The sequence below is a fragment of the Phalangium opilio genome, unplaced genomic scaffold (assembly GCF_054372755.1).
Source record: "Phalangium opilio isolate 3A_F unplaced genomic scaffold, DU_Popi_V2 ptg000017l_1, whole genome shotgun sequence".
Taxonomy (NCBI): Eukaryota; Metazoa; Arthropoda; class Arachnida; order Opiliones; family Phalangiidae; genus Phalangium; species Phalangium opilio.
This window is the reverse complement of record NW_028324151.1, coordinates 8,213,305-8,237,201: the sequence shown is the minus strand read 5'-3', so window position 1 is coordinate 8,237,201 and position 23,897 is coordinate 8,213,305. Positions and strand designations below refer to the sequence as shown.

Below are 23,897 nucleotides of genomic sequence, written 5' to 3'. Positions count from 1 at the left end.
TTTGGGCCGGAATATTTGACACTCTCTTAAAGTAGTTTTGACTGGGGATGTGAGAGAGGGGGCTAATCTACCACCTCTCCCATACCCCTCGGCAAAATACTACTCAACTCCGCTTTCCATTGGAATGAGTATAAAGATTTTAATGCGTTAAGGCTTGTTACTCAGTCTATGCACTAAAACATAGGAGCTACCAGGGATATTGGTTTGGGGAAGTACTTACTACTGGAGGAACAGTCATCTTGAGTATCCGTACGCATAAACCTGGATCGTAACTTAACCGATGCATTTCGGCGTACAGAAGGTTTTGTACTACGCACTGGGTGTACTGGTGCGACCATCGGTAGCCACCGACCCATAGCCTCTTCAATTCTTCCTCCAGAAGTTTTTGGAGGGACAAGGGAATATCGCTGTGCCGATGGAAATCGTTCACGTCCGACGATTCCGTTTTACACTCGCCGAACAACAGATCTGAAAATATTAATTGTTTAAGAAAAATAAAATTTTAATAGAGAGTTAATAGAAAAAAGTTACATTATATACAGGGTCTTTCTGAAATGTATATCAGAATTTATGGGTGATATCCTGTGGGCCACTGTTTTCGAGTTACGATTTGAGTCTTTTACGGATGACCCCTTAATTAAGTTAATTTATCTTTCATTTTCTTGACTAAATGTAAGGAGTCGTCCTTAAAATACTCAAATCATACCTTGAAACCGGTGACCCGGATGGTAAAATACATCATACAACATTTTCAACTCGAAATCGCCCAAAGAACATCCCCCTTAATTTCAGACAGACCATTCAAAAACACCCTGTACATGCCACGTGTCATTTAAGTCATAATTGGGCAACAGATGTATAGCAACTTTATAAAACACTGCTATATACTTTGCATCGTTCGACATTTTATTAGCCCTTTAATTTACAGGTACGAAATGGGAAAACTGAAATGAACCCTATCCAAGGGTTAATCTCGAGATATTCAATCGAGGTTTTAATAACCCGCTAATATAACCTCGCGTGAAGCGCCTATTGATCTGTTTTCCGGAATAATTAGCCCTTCTCGTGTATAACTCATTAATAGACTCAAGTTACTCGACAAAGAAGCCCTTGAAATTTTAATCAAATCTAATTAACACTTATATTTACCGTTAAAACAGAACTCGCTTTCGTCGCAAACCTCTTCGCTGAACAAACAACCTGTAACATTGAAAACAATTTAATTTTAGAGCTTTATTCAAATTGGCGCGACATAAAGTGGGCCTAAACTTATCCAGGAAAAATAACTATTTCGTTATAGAAAAAAAACTTGGGTTGATAATAAAAAAAGTGAAAACGTGCTCAATAGAAAATCCTACAAAAAATGGGAGAAAATTATAGACGCTCGATAAAAAAATCTCGATTGGAAGAACAAGATTGCGCCCATGGGATACAAAGTGTTTGTGACAGGCCTTTTAATGGCGTTCGCTGTTTCAGCCTAGAATGTTTCAACACCTTGGAACGCACGGCATTATTTGAAATAAGGTTTGGAGTGTCAGTGACAATAGTTTTCTTACAAATTGAACACTATATTTCGCGGCTTTCCGAACATTTGTCTTTGAGACATCGATGACACCTAATAAGTGGTAGCAATAAATGGGATATGAACAGTTCACTGAAATTATCTTACATATCAAATACTTTGGTTTTCCTGTTGGAGCAAAAATTGACAAATATTCATGGAGGAATTTTTTTATATTCTTATTCAACGTATTGTACCATCGCGGCGGATTTCATTTGAACAAAACTACGTTTGCGAAATCAATTTAGTTCTAAACGTCCTCCAAAGTCAAATTTATCCAATTTTTTTTAGTCTAATTTTAAGGACTAAAAATATAAACCGAAATTTCACTAGCTAACATATACCATAAATTAACAATATACGTGTGGAAATAAGTTCAATTACAGTAGCTTAGACTTCCGTTCCGCATAATTAACTTCAGTTAGATTATAAAACAAACAACCGATATAAGTTGAGAATGTAGGGACTAGGGCAGAGCTTGAAAAAGCTCATTTTATCCGCAAGAAAAACGTTGATAAAACGTACAGTACCAAAACATTCGCAACGATTTCAAAGCAATTTTCCGAATTACCAATATTCGGTCTAAAATGGTGTAAGCTCGTAGGTTGCCCTTCGCTAAGGCCAAGCGATAGCCTTACCTATTTCCGGTCCATATTTACCACGACGAACGTTCGTTCTAAGGTTATTGCGGTCACAACGCTACAATTATTTTCTGTCAAAAGAATCGAGACAAGATACGTTGTACAACTTTGCTTTTTTACAACTTGTCAGATTTTACTACTTTCGGTTCGTTTGTTTAAGAAATTTTAGGTTGCTACGCCCACTTCATTTTTTATTCAACCCCCTGATTTTCTTATCGTGTTTTTTTTTTTAATCTAAAGTCTACTGCATGTTTTTTATCTACCGTTTAATGCATGTTTTATATCTAAAATCTTATCTCAATCACGTCGGTACCCTTCTTTATATCCCTTATTGTGAATGATTATGTTTTCACTATCTAGAGTATCTATATAGAGTATCGAAAATAGAGAAAAATGACGTAACTTCTAAGTCCTAAGAAATGTGAAGGTTCTATGAAAAAAATGAACCACGTGAATATGAACCGTTTAAAATAGCGCCGTCTATCGCTATTAGAAACTAAGATTAAAAATCAAAACAAGGGAAAGATCATGCCGTGACCAGGATTCGAACCTGGGTTATTGCGGCCACAACGCAAGGTACTAACCACTATACGATCACGGCTGTATCCTTCTTGTTTCGACGGGTTTATCACAGACCCCTATGTTTTAACCATTGAGAAACTAAGACTAAAAATCAGGATTCGAACCTGGGTTATTGCGGCCACAACGCAAGGTACTAACCACTATACGATCACGGCTGTATCCTTCTTGTTTCGACGGGTTTATCACAGACCCCTATGTTTTAACCATTGAGAAACTAAGACTAAAAATCAAAACAATGGATAGATCATGCCGTGACCAGGATTCGAACCTGGGTTATTGCGGCCACAACGCAAGGTACTAACCACTATACGATCACGGCTGTACCCTTCTTGTTTCGACGCGTTTATCACAGACCCCTATGTTTCAACCATTGAGAAACTAAGACCAAAAATCAAAACAAGGGATAGATCATGCCGTGACCAGGATTCGAACCTGGGTTATTGCGGCCACAACGCAAGGTACTAACCACTATACGATCACGGCTGTACCCTTCTTGTTTCGACGCGTTTATCACAGACCCCTATGTTTCAACCATTGAGAAACTAAGACCAAAAATCAAAACAAGGGATAGATCATGCCGTGACCAGGATTCGAACCTGGGTTATTGCGGCCACAACGCAAGGTACTAACCACTATACGATCACGGCTACGACGCACACGACAAACGTAACGTCAGGACAATTCTTCAAGTTGTTTTATCTACGACAGCAGCATCTCGTTTATTGGACCGTGATCAAAATTTCTTTCGTTTGAGGAGTATGCTTAAATCACTTACTTTCGAAAATATACTTAAAACACGCCATCTCACACCCGAAACTCACGAGATTTGTTTTCATAAAAAATATGCAAATATAACTTTGCCTACCAAAAAGATAAATAAATAGTAGTTTTATACTAAAATAATAAAATATACCTCTTACTGTAAGAATAAATATTAGTTCATTTGAATAATTTCTAGTATTTTGGTAAATCTTTCCAATAATAGAAAGTAGATTTTAAATTTACCTAAAAGGTTAGCAAAAGTAAGTCGTGCCGTGACCAGGATTCGAACCTGGGTTATTGCGGCCACAACGCAAGGTACTAACCACTATACGATCACGGCTGCGACTTCGCATGTCCATTGAAGATCCACTTAGAAATTCGATCCTCACATTATCTATCAGACCATGACTAGATAATTTTAGTTTAAATTCCTCTCTATTTTTTTTTATTAAAAAAAAAAAGATATTTTCTTAAATCAAAACCAGTAGAGCGTGAACTGACCTTCAAATCGTATTAATATTATCTGATATAATTTTCATAATAAAGCATTTGAGAATAATTAATTACATTTATTGGGGGGTAGAGTCTAAAGCGTGGTTTTCTATGTTTTCCTCTTAAAAAACCACATAATAATAATAATGAAAACCGGTTAATTTTGAATTAATTTAAAATATAAAAATCTTACAAAGAACTTTATATTTTACATTGAGTTCCACAAAACAGTAGTAGAACAGAGCAATTTTCAGTCAAATATGTTCTGTAGCATGTACAGGGTGTTTCTGAAAGGTCTATCAAAAATTAAGTAGGATATTTTTTGAACGATTTGAGTCGAAAATTTTCTATGGTAATTTGCCCTCCAGGCCACTCTTTTTAAGTTATGATTGGAGTAATTTATGGTTGTCCCCTTAAATATATTTAAGATGCAAATTTAATTAATGGGTCATCAGTAAAACACTCCGCAATCATAACTTGTGTCAAAATTTAATTTCCATTACATATTCGACTCAAAATTTCCCAAAGAATCCACTGTACACGCTCTTAGCATACATTTTTGAACTACCATGTATATGGCTAAATTTCTACACAGATTATTCTTATTTTAATCTTTCAGCTTATTAGTTTGACATATTTCAGCCTAAAACGAATAGAATAAATTTGCGAAATTACAATCTCTTCTGTTAAATTTTAATCCAATTTAGGTTACAACGACCTATGCGGAAAAATGATTCGAATATTAAGCGCATTATTAATTTTCCAGCGAAATTCGTGAAATATTTTATTTAATTTACAGCATTTGCTTCTAAATAATTAAACGGTTTCAAAGCCAGCCTGAAATAAAATAATGCACTGCTTGATTGTTATTGTGGGTCACGTTTATTAACTCAGATAACACGAACGAAACATTAGACCAACTTGGGCCTAAAGGGGGTTGAAAGCTCTAACTAAACCAAGGACTAAAACTCCACAGACTGGTAGACATTTGGTGCACCAAAATTGTACTGGATTTCCTCTTATGTTTCAGAATACTAACGTCATTTACGGAAATGACGTCGCCTCTTTTGGGTAATTAACCAATAACAGCTTTGAAAATTATTACTTCTACGGTCTCTTCGTTAAAGGGATATTAGCGTTTAAATCCGAGGGGCTAATCACTCTAATAGTCCCTGTTACAGGTTACGCTGGTTACGCGTAATCATTGTGGCACTGTTGAGTGAAGGACATTTAAAGATTACGAGTAATCAATTTAGTAGAGATGGGCCGATACCAGTTTAAACCGATACCATACCGATATACTGCCGAGTTGTAAATCCAACCTTAAGTCCAAGCTTTGTCTTTCAAATCCTAGCAAATCAATCCTAAAAATCAGTTCTATTTTTCCTTTAGTTAGCCTTCATATACTTCCGAAAATGTTGTTAGAAATTTCCGAAATGGCGAAACAATAATAGGTAACTGTGTCAGATTTTATAAATAATATACAGAATACAGTGCATTTCTGTCATAAATTAAGGGGGATGTTCTTTGGGAAAACCGATTTCAGCCGAAAATGTAACTTATATCTCCATTTTGATGTTCGGGTCACTGTTTTCAAGTTAAGATTGAGCAAAGTTTTTTACGTATGACCCCTTAAATTTAATTAAGAAACTGATTAAGACAATGATTCCTAATTTAATTAAGGTTTCATCCCTAAAACACTTAAATCACAACCCGAACACAGTGGCCCTTAATTGTGGAAAAATGGAGATAGAAGTTACATTTTCGACTCAAAATTGATTTCCCAAAGAACATCCCCCTTAATTTATGGCAGACTTTTCAGAAACACCCTGCATTCACGGTCCGGTCAACCATCATTTCAATACTTTCGCCGTTATGCGAGGCTGTTCGCAACGAGTAGATTGTGCCATTGGTGTAATATCTTTTCAACGACAAGAGTAGAGCGTATATACCAGTCAAGGTAACTTACGTGATTACGCTATGAAATGATATTAAGGAAAAGGTTTTGGAGGATTCGCGCGAACAATAGTGACGTGTTCTTGCCTTTCCGTGAATATTGATTGTTTTAACCTGTTGCCATGACTACTTGGATTGAAGTGGGAAGATATAGAGAAGCTCCAACACGTGGAGTAACTTGTATCAGAAGTATATAATACTTCTCTTCGAGAGAAGTGTATCACAAAGTGGGGTAGGTAATTGTAACATGATTCTTCCCAACATCATTTTACATTTGGAGCTGATCCACATAGGTGATAAAAACTTACTCTATTAGGGCTTAACTATTTGCCAAGGCGCATGCGCTTGTGGATATTTGTCCCACGTCAAGACAATCAAGGTTTGTGGGTTGATAGCTGAAGATATAGTACCACCAAACAGTTATAGAATTCAACCTTCCACGGTGCGATACCCATTTGAATTTTATGAGCAGAGTAGCAAACAAAAAGGGTCAGCCTGGGAAGAACAAAGTTACATAAGTAAAGTATTAAGGATACACAGTGTCATCCTTCCATTATCCCCTTCTGCTTGTATATACCAGAACTTCTTGAGGAATAAAGTCTGCGAAACTGGAAGCAGAGCGAGAACATTTCCCAGGAAAACTTAATAGAAGAATTTTACAATGTCTAAATAGAGTCGTCTCCTACATCTTAAAAGCCTACTGCCGCAAACAAGAGCCTTAATGACGTAGTTTCATTTTAATTGGTTCGTTAGCTTTAGCTTTCTCATTTAATATTAAAGTCATTCAGGCTGTTCATGCCGTCAACTGATATTATTATTCCTTATTTACGGCTTGCCTAATTAAAATTATAATTTGGTCTATTTGAGATTCAGGCTACTAGTGACATTTTGAGGTCATTTATATCTCTAATTTCCAAATTTTGGCTGCCTGCAGATATTACATCTTTATCTTTATGGATAAAATTAAAATCATTCTTCTAATGGCATTTAGCTGAATTTTTATCTCTTGTAGAAGACATCTTTAAAAATTTTAGGAGAATTGATTCAGAATTAATGGAGTTATCATTGATTTAAGTGCGTGAATCTATGCAACAGTTAATAGAGTAATGGCAGTACTAGGTTAGCAAACGTCATACCAAGAAGTGATATCTAGTTTACTAGGGAGAAGGTATAGGATGCCTAAGTATTCGCGCACCATAGTCCCAGTCCTTCTTTCAAAATAAAAGGGGGACGTAAAAGGAGGCCGGGCTAGTTCGCCTCTCCTCAATCGGAAAATACGTAATTTTCGTCATTCGCGTCCCGCTGACGTGAATTTTCAAGAACCAATGAGATGCTGGTTGTAATTTAGAGGCGGGGATTAACTCCGGACCTACGTTTGGGCTGGAGATGAAGCTGGAAAAGTTGTGAATTTGTACCTTCTCCCTAATAAACTAGATATCACTTCTTAGCTCAGTGTCATCCCCCTATAGGGCGCGTACAGTATCCCCATTACAAGATCGAGCCCAGAGGGATGGATACACAGTCTCTTCAGCCACTTGTATATATATCTTTCCTGACTGCTGGAGGGGGACGGGGGAACTCAAAACAATACGTCACATCCTCTAACAACATCTGAAATCGTAGGTTAACACCCAAATCATTCAACATGATAAAAGGGGTATAGCATAAGCAAAAGACACTATTATTTCTCATGGCCATGATTCACTCTAGATAATGATATGTCATGAGATGACCTTTTCCAATTAAATTAAGTTATACGAATTCGGAGCGGTTAATTTCATAGAGCGAGCCCTAGCTGCCCACAAAATATTTAGATTCTCGTGGACTGCAGCTCATTATTTCTTGTAGTTCTAAACAAAACTACATGGCACTATATACTGAAGTTCAAGTGGACTTAATAATATGTGGAAAGTTCAGGCGTATGGATACGCAGTGTTAAATTTCATAGGAGATAAAGTAGTGTTAGTCAAGTGCACCTGAGCTAGCATGAATACAGTTTAATTTATTTCCATACAGAAACCACACACAGAATAAAAATGCTGTAAAATAAACACTATGGTAATGGCAATAGCGTATGCCATCAAGATGATGTTAATTTAATTGCGCATCCTCCCTGTTTTTAATACCGTCAACAATACTGTTTTTCTAAACAGTGGAACTAACAGTTTTAAGTATTAATTGTTATTGTATTCAGGGGCGTTTGTAGCTTTTAAAATAACCGCTTCGGAGGTTGTTTCAAAGACAGTCTTAACCGTTGATTATATTGTAGGGGTCAATGAAAAAACCAGCACTATATGCTGTTTTACTACCAATAAATCACAGTTACATAAAATGTCTACTGCTGTAAAACAAACAGCAAAATATTTGGTTTAAAACTCATTAAGCACTGTAGATTAAAACGTGGTTTGCTGTGAAAATAAAAACACATCATGCTGTTAAAACCGCTTATGGTACACTAAAAAATAAGGTTGCTGTAAAAATAACAGCTCTTAGAACAGTTTCTGAGTGTCGTATGACACCTTCCTGAGTGGTTGATTTATCAACAAATAGCGCTATGTGCTTAGCAAGGTTCAACCTTGAGAGAACTTAAGAGGACAGTTCTAACGGTATGTTATCGATTGGGCGTGTTATCAAAACAGCATTGTCCAAAACGGCTTTTTCATAAACGCGTTTGCCATTATAGCCATTACTCGTTTTAGCGCATTTTGATTACAGCGTTTATATCTTGAGCGTACGAAAGTACGCCTTTTCCAAAATATTGTTGTTTATCTTCATTAACTTCCCAAAATAATATGCCTTTTCCAAAAAAATTATATTTTATATTTACTTCCGATATAACATTACTCCTTTTTGCATAATATTGTTCTTTGTCCTATATACTTAATATAATAGATATTTCCCTCCCTATCAATCACAGTTTGGGCGGAAACAGCAACCGCTGTTTTGGGAAATAGCGCGGTATTGAGAAACGCGGAAACAGCAACCGCGGTTTTGCTTGTACGCGGTTTTTCAAACCGCTGTTTTAGGAACCACTTTATTCCAAAACACTCTTTTGAAAACCGCTCAACTACCCGTGAACCGTTCTAACAAGCAAGGGTAGTTCTCGCCTCAATGTGAAACTACATAAAAAGTTGGCCACTTGATCGACTTAAAATCCAGCGTGAAACTGTATGGTAAGTTGGTCATTTTCCCTGACTTAATAACTTCTGAAAAAGGCAGAAAGTTATAAAGTAGTATAAATGCATCGGGTATTAAATTGGTTTTGGAGGCCCTAATACCCCAGCAGTAGATACAGACGTATTCGTCAAATTTAATAATCTCTTTTCACGAAGAGTTTTCGAGCACCAGAAACGCGTTTAACCTAATCTACTCTACTCTATTTAAAAAAAGAAAATCCATTGAAGTGCGAGAACTTGGAACAGTTTGACACTAACGACGTTTTTGAAGCGGAAATTTCTCTAACTGTAACTAAAGTCGACGATTTAGAAGTTGGTGTTCGGATTATTTTCAGGGGGCTAACTTTGAAATTTGGGGGCGCTATAGCCCCCATAAAAGGCCTAGCGACGCCACTCCAAGAGTGTCGCATAACGCTTTTAAGAGTGTCGCATAACGCTTTTAAGAATGTCGCCTAACACGTTTTGTACATTTTCGGTCAATTTTAGAAATAAGTTAGGTTGAAATTATAATGAAGAAGAGAAATTGCAAAGTTAAAAAATTGGTTTTAAAATTAGCAATTCACTGACTTTCCAAAATATTTTTATTTTCATTTGGGTCCTTTCATAATAAACGCGGACCTTTTCCAAAAGGCTTAGCATGGTTAGGTAAGATTAGGTTATATTGCTTCAAGGTTTAAATTAAAGTTCTTCAAGGTTTAAAATAAAGTGCTTCAAGGTTTAAAACAAAGTGCTTCAAGGTTTAAAATAAAGTGCTTCAAGGTTTAAAGTAAAGTACTTAATATTCAAATTATAGTATGCAAAACTTTAATTTACGGTGGATTATACAGTAAAATATACGTTAAATTTATACTTAATAGTGTAACTATCTGTGTTTTTAATTATACACTACTGTATTCTTCACGGCAGAATCCTTTTTTTCCCGGAAAACAGCAACGTTCTATAAATAATAACATATCCTGCACTACCGTTTGAGAAATAAAAACTAGCTGTTTTTTTCCACAGTCGTTAACATAAAAAAACAATGTTTTGCTGTATATTTAAAATTAAGGTAATGTAATTTCAAAAAACAGCGACTACCTGTATATATTAAGGCTTGTTAGAGGTTTTTCTGGATAACAGCATTAAACAATCAAAAACATGGTGAAAACTATTGTTTCTTTGACATTAGTTTCTCAGTGTGCATTAGTTTTCATACGTTGTTGAAAGGATCATTTGTAAAGGGCATTATCTCTGCCTTTCCTAATAGAGACCACGTCAAGCGAGCACAGCGACGTTTTGCCACAAGACGGCGCTTGTTTGCGAGTATAATTATTAGACAAATTTTAAACTTAAGCTAAGCATAATTGCAAAAATCTTAAAGGAACATTTCAGTCTAGATTATGTTCTTTTTTAATCTAATGAAATTAAAATATAACGAATATTTTCAAATTGTAATATGAGATTCGTAAAATTGTTCAGGGAACCTAACCAGGGAGAAAAGAGGTAAGATGGAGTGGAATGATGATGGATAACCTGCCGCACTGGAACTCTCCCGGTGTAACTCGCGCACGCCCCTACCCTTCGGTAGGCGACTATTAAGTGCTGCCTCCTAGCGCCATTGTATTTGTACGAGAACTAACTTCTATTTTTATGATTCCGTACTGTGCGACCCTAACTATACGCTGAGGCTGCATGGGAGGACTTCGGTGCAGTAGGTGGAAGGGGGGCATAGAAGCAACAGGTATGGGGACCCCTCCATCCCTCTCTCCTTCAAGATCTCACAGCTTGGGTTTACTGTTTTGTCAAAGTTATACCAAGAAGTGATTGGTTGCGTAAGTGTGTGATCGGTTTTCTTCGCTGAACGCCCTAAAGAACAAGTTCTAGTTTACCGAAAATGTCCGTAAACAGATTCCGAAATACGAAACAGTTAAAAATGTACCTCTAAGGATTTTACGAATCAACTAATTACTCTACTTCCCTATCGCCATCTACTGGAGCAGCTAGACAAAGATACCTTGTAGGTCACTGTAAAAAAACGTAACAGCCGCATCTTCTTTATTATTGTACGTTTGAAATATATTGATAATTTTATATGATCTTTCGAATGATAAAATAAAAACTTCAGTCTGAAATTTCCTTCAAAAACGAAGAACAAAAACGAAGAACTGAAACTGCAAGTGAAATTTTCGAAACCATTCTTGACAACACCAGCACCACTCAGTCAGGCCTTTACTAAAGATGGCTACGCTTTAAACGGACCATCCTTTTCCCCAAATCCCGTTGGATCGGTGGGAATTTGTTCCAGCTAAGCTTCCCGTCTTTATTCGTGGGCGTGAGGGGGATGTTTAAAGATGCCTTTCACTCCCAGCCAAGGAAGGACTACTTTCCAAGTGATAGTTTGGCAAGCGGTCTCTATTTCTCCCTTGGATTTTATAGGATTACCGCTTCGACCTCCCGCATAAACTAGATTGACCGCCCCATTTTCCCTTTTTTCCCTCTCTCTCGATATCCTTCATAGGTAAATCCCTAAAGCCAGAAGTATATAATTCTTCTCTTCGAGAGAAGTGTACGAGCACAAAGCGTGGTAATTGTAACATGATTCTTCCCAACATCATTTTACATTTGGAGCAAGGTTACTAAACCGAATCATGCACATACGCCATAAATATGTCCCTCATCATTACTATATTAGAGCTTCACTATTTGCCCAAGCGTATGCGCTTGTGCGTTTTTGTCCCGCGTCAAGACAATTTAGGTTTGTGGGCTCATTGCTTTAGTACCAAACAGTTATAGAATTCACCCCAAGGTGTGATGCCCATTTGAAATTTGATGAGCAAGAGAGAGCAAACATAAAGGTTGAGCCTGGGAAGAGTCATATTACCTAACTTAAGTGTTAAGACGATTCAGGGTGTCATCCTTCTTCTATTATCCCCTTCTGCTAAAGCTTAGTTCGCACTTGGCGGCAAATCACGACGGAAAACTGGCGCTCGACTGTTAAAATTTTGGTAAACACCGGCAGTAAACAATTCTCATTTGACGGAACTTTGAGCAGAATCACTTTTGACGCCTCAGAAAGTCCAACGCTGTATACATACAAAATGGCGGACCTTTTCCACACTGATATCTCTACGCCAAGCTTAACAAGTGTGAACAGGAATACATAGATTTCTTCCACTTTGAATCTTTTACGAGGCATTTTCTGAGCCTTTCTGCTTGTATAGGGGTACTTCCCAGTGCTTAGCGGTAAAGCCTAACGCCTAGTGTTCATTAGGCGCCATTACGGAAACTAAATTGCTTGTATCTTCTTTAACATTGTAGATAGAAACATGGTTCCAATTGATATATTCATTATTTTATACGCTCTTTCGATTAAAAAAGAAAAAATAGCCCGCAGTATTCCTTCAAGAATAAATTAAGAACTTTCGATAGCCAGCAGGGAGAAAAGAGGTAAGATTGGGTAGAAATGATGATGGGCGAGTTGTGGCACCGAAAATCTCCCAGTGTACCTTGCGCACGCCCCTTACCATTCAGTAGGCGATTGTTAAGTGCTGCCGCGTAGCGCCTTGTATTTGTATGAGAACTAACTTCTATTTTTCAGACAAAGGGGGCGTCCTTTGCGTTTCCGTACTGTACGACCCTACCTAAACGCTGAGGATGCTGGGAGGACTTCGGTGCCCTATAGGTGGGGGTACAGAGCAACGTTACAGGTACAGGGGTTCCACTCCATCCGTCTCTGCTTCAATATCTTAATATTGATTTTTAACACTGAAACAGTTCTTGGTGACTCCCACTTGCTTGTCCCTCCTGCCGCGAAGGAAGTTTGCTGTTGCAAATGCTCAGAACAAAAAAAAGTAAAAAAGGCAAATCGCCAGCGGGAGCCCCTATGCGCCAATTTAAAGCTTTCGGGTTGTTATTTTTCGCTTCAGTTATTAGTAACGTAATCCCAAGGAAATGGCTTTAACGAATTCAAACCTCTCGTTCGTTCGTCTCTCCGATTCTTAATTCCATTTTAATGAGGGACTAAATTAAACGGTATATCAATTAGTTTCGTTTTTCATTGCTCGGCACGTGGCCAATTCCAAACTTTACTTTTTAATTGCGTGTTTGTTTCCTATAATTGAGTCTATTTTTAAATACCACGAACTGGTTTTAATCATTTTGCTCAATAACCCGCCAATCAAAATAAAATTATTTTTACGGAAAACATTAGAAACTGAGCTATATTATTTCAATCACTGCCGTAGAAAAAAATGCTCATCTGAAGTTTTATGAGCTGGAGAGTGAAGGGTTGGCTATATTAGCGCGTTCAATTGGATCACTGATCCAATTTTTCCTAGCCAACGTTTTTGGTGACTCAACTCATCCAGCGTCTATTCACACGATCCAACTAGTTGATTCAACTCGGGTTGACCCATCAAGCTGAGTCAAAAAGTTGGATCGTCTGAAAGAGCCTTAAGAAAAGAAACCTAACAATAACAATTAATTTGAAAAATAAATATTTTTGAACAATTTCAAAGCGAGCACAACAGTGGAAAGATTTGGAATCTAAAAAAAGTTCGTTGTGTTTTAAGGTTTCAATATCACGTAGCGTCTAAAAAGCAAACTGAAGTTTGTATATAAGATGCTTTGAAAAAGCAGGGTAGACGCAGGCAGCCTGTTGGGCTTTTATATTAGACTCTTACAGAAACGTATTTTCGTTTATTTTTTTTTTTTTTTTTTTTACTTTCAAAATCTTCCATCTTTTAGCTTTTGACTTCCTAAAGAAAATAGACTTTACCAAAGGCAAAGTCATAGACCCTAGCTGCCAGCAACCGCAGCAACACTTATATGGTTCAGGGCTCAATAAGAGAAGCGGGGACTAGAATCGTGGACATATTAGATTTAAATTATTCGTTTCCCAAGAGTTTCAACTATAGGAGAACTTAGGATTATGCGCGAGGCCAGGAGATGTAGTTTCGCGTCAGGATAGACAAATTATGCTTGAAGAAGAGAGGGATGGAGTGGCAATCCCCATATCTCTGTACGCCCACAAGCGTACCGAGTATCCTCAGCGTTTAGGTAAGGTCGTACAGTACAAAATGGTAAAGGACGCCCTCTCTGTCTTAAAGATAGAAGCCAGTTTTCGTTCAAATACAACGGCGCTACGTGGCAGCAGTTAACAATCGCCTACCGAAGGGTAGACTGCAAGGTACACTGGGAGAGGTTCAGCGCCGCAGGTCGCCCATCGTCAGTTCCACTCCATCTAACCCCTTCTCTCCCTGTTTTATGTTTTTGAAGAAAGCGTTGTCTGTTGCGTCGTATGATGCGGCTGCACATGCGCTTATAACAAATTTTGAAATTGTCCAGAGAGCGATCACTTAGGTAAATAGTACACTGTAAAAAAAGAGGATATTTTGGGGGTGTGAATCTGTACCTAAAAAGGTATTTTTGGTCAAAAAACTCCTTTAGGTGTGTTTTAGCACCTCCTGAGGTGTTAATAAAAACCCTTTAAAAATTTGAAGGTGTATTATCATACCCTTAGTAAATGTTTAACACACGAAGGGTGTTTTAATAGGAAAAGGGTGTGTTTTTATACCCCAAACAACAGCGCACGCGCTGTTGCACTCTCTTATTTAGCTCGCGAACGCAGATTCACGAGGCGCGATACATTTTCAAATTCAAAATAGGCTTAACGTTTGGTGTACTTGCGTCTGTGTTTCACTGTTATCAAACCACTTAAGAAGGTAATTATTTTAACTAACTTTTTATAAGTTAAACTTTGATTTATGTAAATGTTTCATCCATTTTAACAGCTTGGACCGGGAAAAGATCGCAAATATCCATAGTAATCATGGTTTGTTAAATTAAGTTAGAGTTAGGTTAGGTTTACGTTTGGCTAGGTTTTTTTAAGTTTGGGTTCTTTTTGCTGGGGTTTAGGTTGCCTACTCCTAGCCGCGTGGACATTTGAAGAAACTCTTCCGTCGCCCTGATCATGGCCGACTTAGATTACCGGTAATCTAAGTTGGCCATGCCCTGATGCCAATACGGATGTGAACCATTTTGATTCTTGACTTAGTTTTCTTCGAGAGCTTTCAACGTCTCAATAAAAGCCGTGAGCCCTTGAACAATAAATCAGACTAATTTATGATTGAAAGATTAAATCAAATTACGAACAACTAATTTTTAAATCTTTTTGCGTGTAGATTTAGGCATGGCTATTCATTAATTCCTTATAAACATAGTGGTGGATATATGAGAGTTATAATACAACTTCTGTGGATAATATGGCAAATCCACAAATGGCGTGGATAATGGACAGAAAGTGCTTTGACTTGTCACCATTTTGTCACAGAACAGCTATAGAACGGGTGATTAATAAAGCCGATGGTGAACGTAACTTTCCTCTGAGAAGTACTCCATTGCAGAAAACGAAGAAACCGAAAAATTGCGAAGTCACGTTCTGATTGTATACTAGTTTTAGATACATTTTTAAATGATTTAAAGTTTTTGGTTTTGAATTTCGCGGTCTAAGTCATTTCACTATTTATAATGAATTTTAACACTCGTTTCTGAACCTCGAATTAAAGACTTAATGTAAAAGTTAATTTATTACTTCTTGTGTGATATATATTACGTAGCGATTTAGGCACATTAAAGTGCCAAAGTTTTTCACACCAGTGAACATCATTTTTCTACTATAAGAAAGAGAGCCATGTATGATAATAATTAAACCTTTCACAGCAAATTTTATATTTATTAGTACCCGTAAATGGCCGAAATGCCATTTCTTGCACCCAGGGAAAATTTTTCAGGTACAGGCCAATGCATTTGGTTTTAATTTCCATCCCATAATGGTGGAAAAGTATTTTTCGCATCCCCAAACAGAATTTATCAGGTACATATAAATACCATAAATGGTTTCAATTCGCACCTCAACAATTGAAAGGGTATTTTTTCGAACCACCCTACCGATTTTATCAGGTACAGGCAAATACCATATTTGGTTTCGATTCGCACCCTTAAAAGATGAAAGGGTTTTTTTCACACCCTAAGCAGAATTTCCGAGGTCCAGTTAAATTCCTTTAAGGGTTTTATTAAACACCTTAGGGTATTTAAAAACACCCCGTGTACTAGGGTATTTATAAATAGCCTAAATATGGGGTGCGAATTTGTACCTAAAAGGGTGCGTCTCCTGTGGGGGAAGAAAACACCTTTAAAGGTGCGTTTCCGACCCCCTTTTTTTACAGTGTACGTCACTTCCTCCTAAGTCTTACCAAGGTTCTGGCAGCCCTGCATTAACCCATAATATGGCCGTGTAAAGAATCTCCAGAATCTTAGCTCCTCCCCCTGTCCCGAACTGTTTCTAATCTCGGGAGCTAGATTTGCCAGTCACGACTCTAGTCCCGATGGTAACTAGAAGGTTAATGATGGCGTTGTAGCTAAGAAAGCGATGGAGCTATTTGGCACGGTTTTGCCCATACTAAAAGATGAGGTTTTTACATTATTCATGAGCCTTTATGGGATCCACAGAGAGTAGAAGCGCCACCGAGAAAGAACAGTCTATTTCAAAAGCGCCTGGCGGCTTACAAGCCCTTCATTTTAATGATCTACTTTTAGAACAAGATGGTTTATCCTTCTCAATAATAAAGCCACATCGTGCTTACCGATTGAAGGCATTGTTAATTTATTTCTGGTGAAATCCATTATTTTCGATTAAAAACTGGGGAATAAACCAACAAAGAAAGACGAGTAAATGCAAATTCGAATTCTAAATTAGCTAAAACAATCTTACAAAGTAACAGTAACCTCGTAACACACTCCAATTAATCTTACAAGTCCCTAAACTTACCAGAAAATCTTAACAATGCTTAAATTTAATAAAATGCAATGCACTCAGCTTAACCTTACCAAAATGCAATTCACTTGACTTACTAGAAGTCTAGAACGCTAAGGTTATGTCTTACCACAAGCCAATCAACTTTAGTTAGGCCCATGGTAATGGTTTATGGTACCCGAATGCCATTTACAATGCTTAGACTTACTCAAAATTCACAAATCTCGGTTTAACCCGAGCAACATGGTATTCGCCGCCATAAATAAGCAAATATGGAGCATGAAAATCAAATTTCAGGTAAACCTTTTTCTAGAATAAAAAGTTAAGATGGCGATAGCTTTCTTTAGATCAATACTAAGACGTACGTCGACAACAACGAAAACTACTAATACGGCATTGGTCAAATTAATAACCTCAACGTATCCGAGGAGAAGATAAAAGTGGTTTTGAGAAGAAGAAAAGGTCTAGACTATTTTACGTTAACGTAAGGGTCAAGACGCTTCCTCACGCTTGAATCAAACTTTTCGAGATGACCTTTTATACCGCAAGTAATAACATTCTTAAAAAAATATATATAATCTCTTTGTTTTGACGTAAACAAACTTACATTGCACGTTCGCTAAGTTTGCAACAAACACAAACCGTACGTTACCGCTAGTAAGTTTTTGAGGCTGAAACGCTGTATGACTTGGGAATACATTGAATTTTCGGTCTGGTTCCCAAATTATTTAAGGGTATACAGAAAATAAACAACGTGTTCGGAGTGAAAAGTTATAAAAGGTAAGTAAGCCTTAGGCGTTTATGTACTGAAAACATTCATATTCATATATCTTTAAATAGATTTTTAGTATAATCTTAGCCATTTAGTAACGAGGCAACTACTCAAAGCGCCATGAGTCAATTAAAGTTGGATATGACTGTATACAGTATAGAATTTGCGATAGCTTCACTGAGACTAGTAGACTTCGTTAACGGCAACAAATTAGCTACCGGGAACAAAATTTAAAGAAAACGTAAGTGTAAAACAAAATATTTTTCGGAATGGGAATTAACCAAATTAATAACTTTTTTGATTTAAAAAGTTAAAATCACTGTTAGATTGTTTAATTGTTTATTCGAGTCTGGTAAAAAGTTACAACTGTTCACGCTGAGTTTTCTCCGGCTACTGTTTCATACCCGTTTATACAATCTAGTTATCAGTTCGGTATGATCAAAGGTCGATCCCTTATCAATCGTTATCTATCATAGTTATCGACGTTTGATAACATCCCAACAATCACTATAAAATACAGACCAATTAAACGGAATTTAACCTATTTAGCCTATTTTGGTCAACCTTTCTGATCCTTCGTAGATGTTTACCAGAGCGTCCATCGTTATTTATTTGGTTTAGTAGACCAAAATAAACACCTGACTTTCTAGAAAACAAAGTAAATCCATAACTCATTCCTGCCCTTTTCTCTACCCCATTTTTAAAATCCCTGACTTATCCAGGTTATATACGAACCCTCTCTTCATAAACCGAAAAACCCTTAGAACTATATAGGGTGTTTCTGATAAGTCTGCCATAAATTAAGGGGATGTTCTTTGGCCGATTTCGAGTCGAAAATGTACAATGAAATTTTGCCTGAAGGGCCACTGTTTTCAAGTTAAGATTGATCAAAGTATTTTACGAATGACCCCTTAAATTTTTTTAAGAAACTGAAAAACAACTATTTCTAATTTAATTGAGGGGTCATCCCTAAAACAATCAAATCATAACTCGAAAACAGTGGACGGGACGGCAAAAATGGAGATAGAAGTTACATTTTCGACTCAAAATTGACTTGAATCCCAAAGAACACCCCCTTAATTTATTTACAGACTTATCAGAAACACCCTTTATATTCTTCTTATAACACGGTTAGGCCTAGTGTTCATCTTTAAATCTCATCCCAATTTACTTTAATGTTTCTTTCCAGCAAACGAATGAGTCATTAATACAAAATAATTTCCCTTTCTAGTTCTCCTCTGTAAAGCCACTTGAGGGAATGATAAAATCGTATCTCGAAAGTATACCCAACTTTCAAAAACTCCATCGTTCGTTCTCCCCCTACGGACTTCGAAAGTCATTTTCGTGTTAGACCGAAATCCATTTTGGGTAAAAAGAGGAACGCTTTAATGGAGAGAGGGGGGGAAGAATGGGGGAAAAGAATTTACGTTACAAATCGATTTTTCGTTCATAATGTACTCGCGGCGCGGGAAATCGTAATTAACTTTTCATTTTTCGATGTATTTGACTCTTTGAGCGGATATATACGTATTAAACCATTATACAAGTCTCTAAAAGAGGTACTTGACGCGTAAATTACACTCTCTCATACCAATGTTTTAACAGATGTGGGCGGGCGGAATGTTTCGTTTATAAATGCACGCGCTCTAGTGATAAAGAGTCCGTTTTGATAGAAGTGATTTAGCCTATACAGTGGGAAAAATATTGTAAAGTCAAGAGTATATAGAATTGAACAGAGAGTACTGGCTGGGGTCTGTTACATTATCTTTGTATGTCATGTGCTATAGGAACTTAATTTTATCGATGGCCTACTAATAGAGGACCGTCGCTTAGCCAATAAGTCTCTTCGATGTAACTAAGAGGGCAAAGCACTTCCATTTTTGGCGCCTGCGCTCTAGGTGCATTGGGTCCAGAGAGTGTGCAGAGACGGCTTTGGATCTACCCCTTTCTATGTCCCGATACTGGGGGTTGCGTACCCCCTTATTCACGTCGAAGAGGCTTAAGGGAAAGGGAATTTTTAAGAAATTCTTTACGGTATATCCCTATGTTATCTCTCAATATAAATTGAGAATATTCTAGGGGTTGTAATCCATCTGTTTCCATAAGAGCATTATGTTGTCCCATCCCAAGGCATGCAGCCATGGATACTTCGATAGTTTCAATGTGTAGCCATGCAGAGTAAATGAACAACCAAAAACCCATATAAGGCGTCAGAGAACATTCAATAATAGAACTGGGCGTGATCTTATTTTTTGTCAAGCTTCCCTCATATTGGCAGAAGCACCACCTCATGGAGTTCTAGTTTTCGACTAATATGGATTCTTGGAACTAAGTTCATGACCTTTAATATTGAGTAGGTAATAACAACCTTGCATTAAACGCGACGTCATGGGTTGTGTTGCTTGACAACAAACTAGCGAAGCTACATTTCCTCTCTGGTCCCCTCTCTGACCCTGCATTGCCCTGAAACACAATTCCAATTCTAAACCTTTTGCTTGATGATTACTCAGCCCGATCAGCCGTGAAAGAAACATGTCACAGACGTGGTTTTGAGGGCGAGGTTAAGTTCTTTACTCCTCGCTTATTTACCGTAACGGTAAATAAACGTGTTCAATAGACCAACTCAGAAATTAAATAATAATAAAAAAACACATGGTTCTAGGGGCACCACTAGAGGCAGCACGAGTGACTTATCCCCCCTCCTCCTAATGTATAATTCTAAAGTTAATAAATTAATTGAATTGATAAACTAGCGTTGCATCTAGCGGCTGTTTTTGGCGTGAAATTGATCTATTAACCTAACAGGAATACATGTATTTCGTCTACTTGGAATCTTTAAGACCCCATACTAATATCTGATTGAAGGTAAGGGGTTGGGCTTAAAACTTAGTTAAACCTACCGCTCCTCCTACCTCGCTTATCATTGGCTACTGACATAAGGAAACCCGTCTACCCTGGTTTAATTTGATAACACGACGCGAAGACTTATTTATGGGTTCGGCGCGAATAGGTCAATAGCTACGTCAATGTCACTTGACTTTAGGCGTGACGTCAGGGGTGACGGTTTCTACACTTCTCCCTTTTAATTCAATCAGAAAGGCCCTGGAAATACATGGCAAGTTAAAGATTCCAAGTAAAAGAAATCAATATTTTCCTGACCTACGCGTGGAAACGTGCCCTTAAGGTCACGAAACATCACCAAACTGTTGACATAATCACATGTCCATTTCCATTCCTAACCAAAATTATTTTTCTCTCTTGCTAGTCTTAATCAAGCTTAGAAAATCTGGGTAGACGACGTCTGACCACCATGCACGTCTAGTAGATATTCTAGTATCCCAAAGCCTTAACTCAATTAGAAGCGGTTCACGGAACTTAAGATTTTTTATATATTTCACCGCCGTCTCCGGTTTTCTTTCTGAAGTCAGGGAGCAGTAGAAAAGGCGCTAAATTCTACCCGCTTTCTAGACTGGCATCAATGAATCTTAACTCCCTCAACGGTCCATGGGAGAAAGGGAAAACTTGGTTACCGCATATCACGTGGCAAGCGCCATCAGAGTTCCCGCAAATGAGCACTACGAGTTGCCCCCTCGTGAGACTGTGGGAAGCTTGATTATAAAAGCGTCCGTTAGCTGTAGCACGGCCCACTCGATCACGCTGGCTCCTCGTGCTATAGAAGCCCAGGTGGCATCAAACAATTTAAGCCAAGGAGTTTTTTCCATGGGTGGAATCACGTTTTTTGTAGAAAAGGAAAATGGCTTTGAGTTTTCAAGCGAAAAACCGAAAAATCCACGATACATGCTTTCACATGACTAAATAATTACTTGAACGGGCTTGTATAATGTGATCGAGTGAGCTGTAGCTGTAGTTGAGCAATCGTTACCGGAATGTTTTGAAAATAGTACTGAACAGTAACCCACGTGACAAGAAGGAACCATTTTAACCTTCTTCGAGCTCATTTTTCCCCCACTATGGGAGTCTAGTCTCGCGGTGTAGAATATTAGTTCACTAAACAATACGACTCCATTTTCTACTGCTCCCTGCTGAAATCCGTCTTTCGCAATCTAGAGTAAGAATGCCTCTAAGCCTTGGCCAACTTAGCTACAGTTTTAGTACGAAGGAAATCGGTAAAGAGCGGAGATGAAATAAAGAGTTACGCTTGGGAATCATAAGGACCTGGGCGAGAGCATCTTGGATGACGAAGAAACTAATTAGATCGAGAGTGGAAGCCTTAGGAGATGGGTAAAAGCGAGAGATAGCGAGTTATTGCACGTTCTGGTTGGCATTGTTGCACATCCGTTACGGTCAACCAACCGCAACACCGAAAATAAAACACGGTACCTCTAGACTGAAATTTACTATTTTCATTCCAAGAAAGATAAGCCTTGGTAATTTTACCAAGGTAGAGAAGAGGGCTTAAAGATCAAATTTCAAATATTTGAATTTTTCATTGATGAAACTAAAATTATGTGGCTCCCAAAGTCCTTCCCGCAGTTCAAATATTGTCCTCGAAATAACGTTTTTATTAAAAAAATTCTATTAATTAAAGGCAAACATTTGCAGGCGGTATATTTAACTTAACTTTCTGCAACTTCAATATTATATTTGTTTGAAAACTCAAGAAGTAGTAGTGGCAAGGTTGAAAGTTTATTAAACCTGATGTAGTAAAAGAAAAATTCTAATTTGTGATCATGTGGGATCAGATCGCAATATATCGCAAAGGAAATTACATGTTTGTCTCCTACACTAACTTTGTATTTCTATAAAGGAAATACCCAAGCACAATAATACAGCAATACCAGAAGAATGCAGAACCAAGAAGTGATATCTAGTTTAATATAGGGAGAAGATAAAGATTCGCCACATTTCTAGCTTTATCTCCAGTCCAAACGTAGGTCCGGAGTTGATCCTCGCCTCTAAATAACAACCAACATCTCATTGGTTCTTGAAAACTAACGTCAGCGCGACGCGAATGACGAAAATTACGTGTTTTCCGACTGAGGAGAGGCGAAATATTCCGGCCTCGTTTTACGTCCCAACCTTGTATTTTGAATGTGGGACTGGGACTATGGCCCGCGAATACTTAGGCATCTTATACCTTCTCCCTAGTAAACTAGATATCCCTTCTTAGCAGAACGTAACCTTATTTACATCATTCCCGTACGACGAGCTTTAAACAGTGCATGTGGCTCGTAATTTACTTATGTGTAAAAATTCGTGTCCATAAATTTCAACGTTCATTAAGAATATTTGCAGCCGTGAACGATCACTGGTAAACTGCGAATCGATCAATTTCGAGTCAATGAAGGTGGACATAATGATAAAAGTACTTGTACGCTCTCTTCCATTAAATGGGAACTGATCGTTTCCAATTGACACAGAGACGCAGTTATTCGACCGTTCGATAAAATAGCACGAGAGCCGGAAACGTATCGGAGACCACTGTTTGTTTTTCTTTTAGCTCCAGATTTCAAAAGACACCCTTCTCATCCTTCCTCCCACCATCCTTAAAGGGTTACTGAAGCGTTTAAACTATAATCCTTAAAACTTTAAAACATTAATTACCCAATGGAAGGAAGGAGAGGATACTGTATTGTACCAGAATCCTTGAGAGACCATAGACCCGATACTAATATCTGGTTGAAGGTAAGAGGAAGGGCTTAAAACTTTGTTAAACCGCCCACTCCTCCTTCCTCGCTTTTCATTGGCGGTTCACATATATAGGAAAAGCGTCTACCCTGTTTCAGACGACGCGAAGAGAACTTGTTTATATTCGGGTTCGGAGTGGATAGGTCGGTAGCTACGTTAATATCACTTAATTTCTAAGTTCAAATACATTAGGCGTGACGTCAGTTGTGACGGTTTCTACAACTCCTCCCCTTTAGTTCAATCAGAAAGAGCCAGAAAATGCCACTTGAGTTAAAGATTCCAAGTGCAAGATATTAATGTATTAATGACTGTACTAAATGGATACACATAAACTTTAAAAATCTTACCCTTGACAGTGGTAAAATTATTAGTCGTAACCCGTACCCTTTATTTCCTTGGACTCTTATAAAGTACTTGTTGGAACGTTCACGTTTTCCTTTAAAGTATCGGCCCGCATACACCTTTCATATTTACGTCACAGTCACGTGTTTTTTCTCTTTTGAGTTGTCAGGGC

At 37.7% G+C, this 23,897-nt stretch overlaps 1 protein-coding gene and 5 non-coding genes across 7 annotated transcripts in view; all 6 read right to left on the bottom strand.

Moving 5' to 3' along the window:
* The window catches only part of IA-2 (tyrosine phosphatase IA-2), a 410,032-nt gene that overhangs the window by 309,619 nt on the left and 76,516 nt on the right, over positions 1-23,897 (bottom strand). For both annotated transcript variants that reach the window (XM_089866819.1, XM_089866820.1), the window contains exons 2-3: positions 1,150-1,200; positions 221-468 (exon numbers count right to left, since the gene is read on the bottom strand). In XM_089866819.1, coding sequence (XP_089722945.1) covers positions 221-468; positions 1,150-1,200 — 299 coding nt within the window. The remainder of the gene's footprint in view (positions 1-220; positions 469-1,149; positions 1,201-23,897) is intronic.
* TRNAH-GUG (transfer RNA histidin (anticodon GUG)) lies at positions 2,732-2,803 on the bottom strand. Its single transcript has one exon. It is a non-coding gene; the product is annotated as a tRNA-His (tRNA).
* Positions 3,032-3,103, bottom strand: TRNAH-GUG (transfer RNA histidin (anticodon GUG)). The gene has a single exon. It is a non-coding gene; the product is annotated as a tRNA-His (tRNA).
* On the bottom strand, positions 3,196-3,267 carry TRNAH-GUG (transfer RNA histidin (anticodon GUG)). Its single transcript has one exon. It is a non-coding gene; the product is annotated as a tRNA-His (tRNA).
* Positions 3,360-3,431, bottom strand: TRNAH-GUG (transfer RNA histidin (anticodon GUG)). The gene has a single exon. It is a non-coding gene; the product is annotated as a tRNA-His (tRNA).
* TRNAH-GUG (transfer RNA histidin (anticodon GUG)) lies at positions 3,815-3,886 on the bottom strand. The gene has a single exon. It is a non-coding gene; the product is annotated as a tRNA-His (tRNA).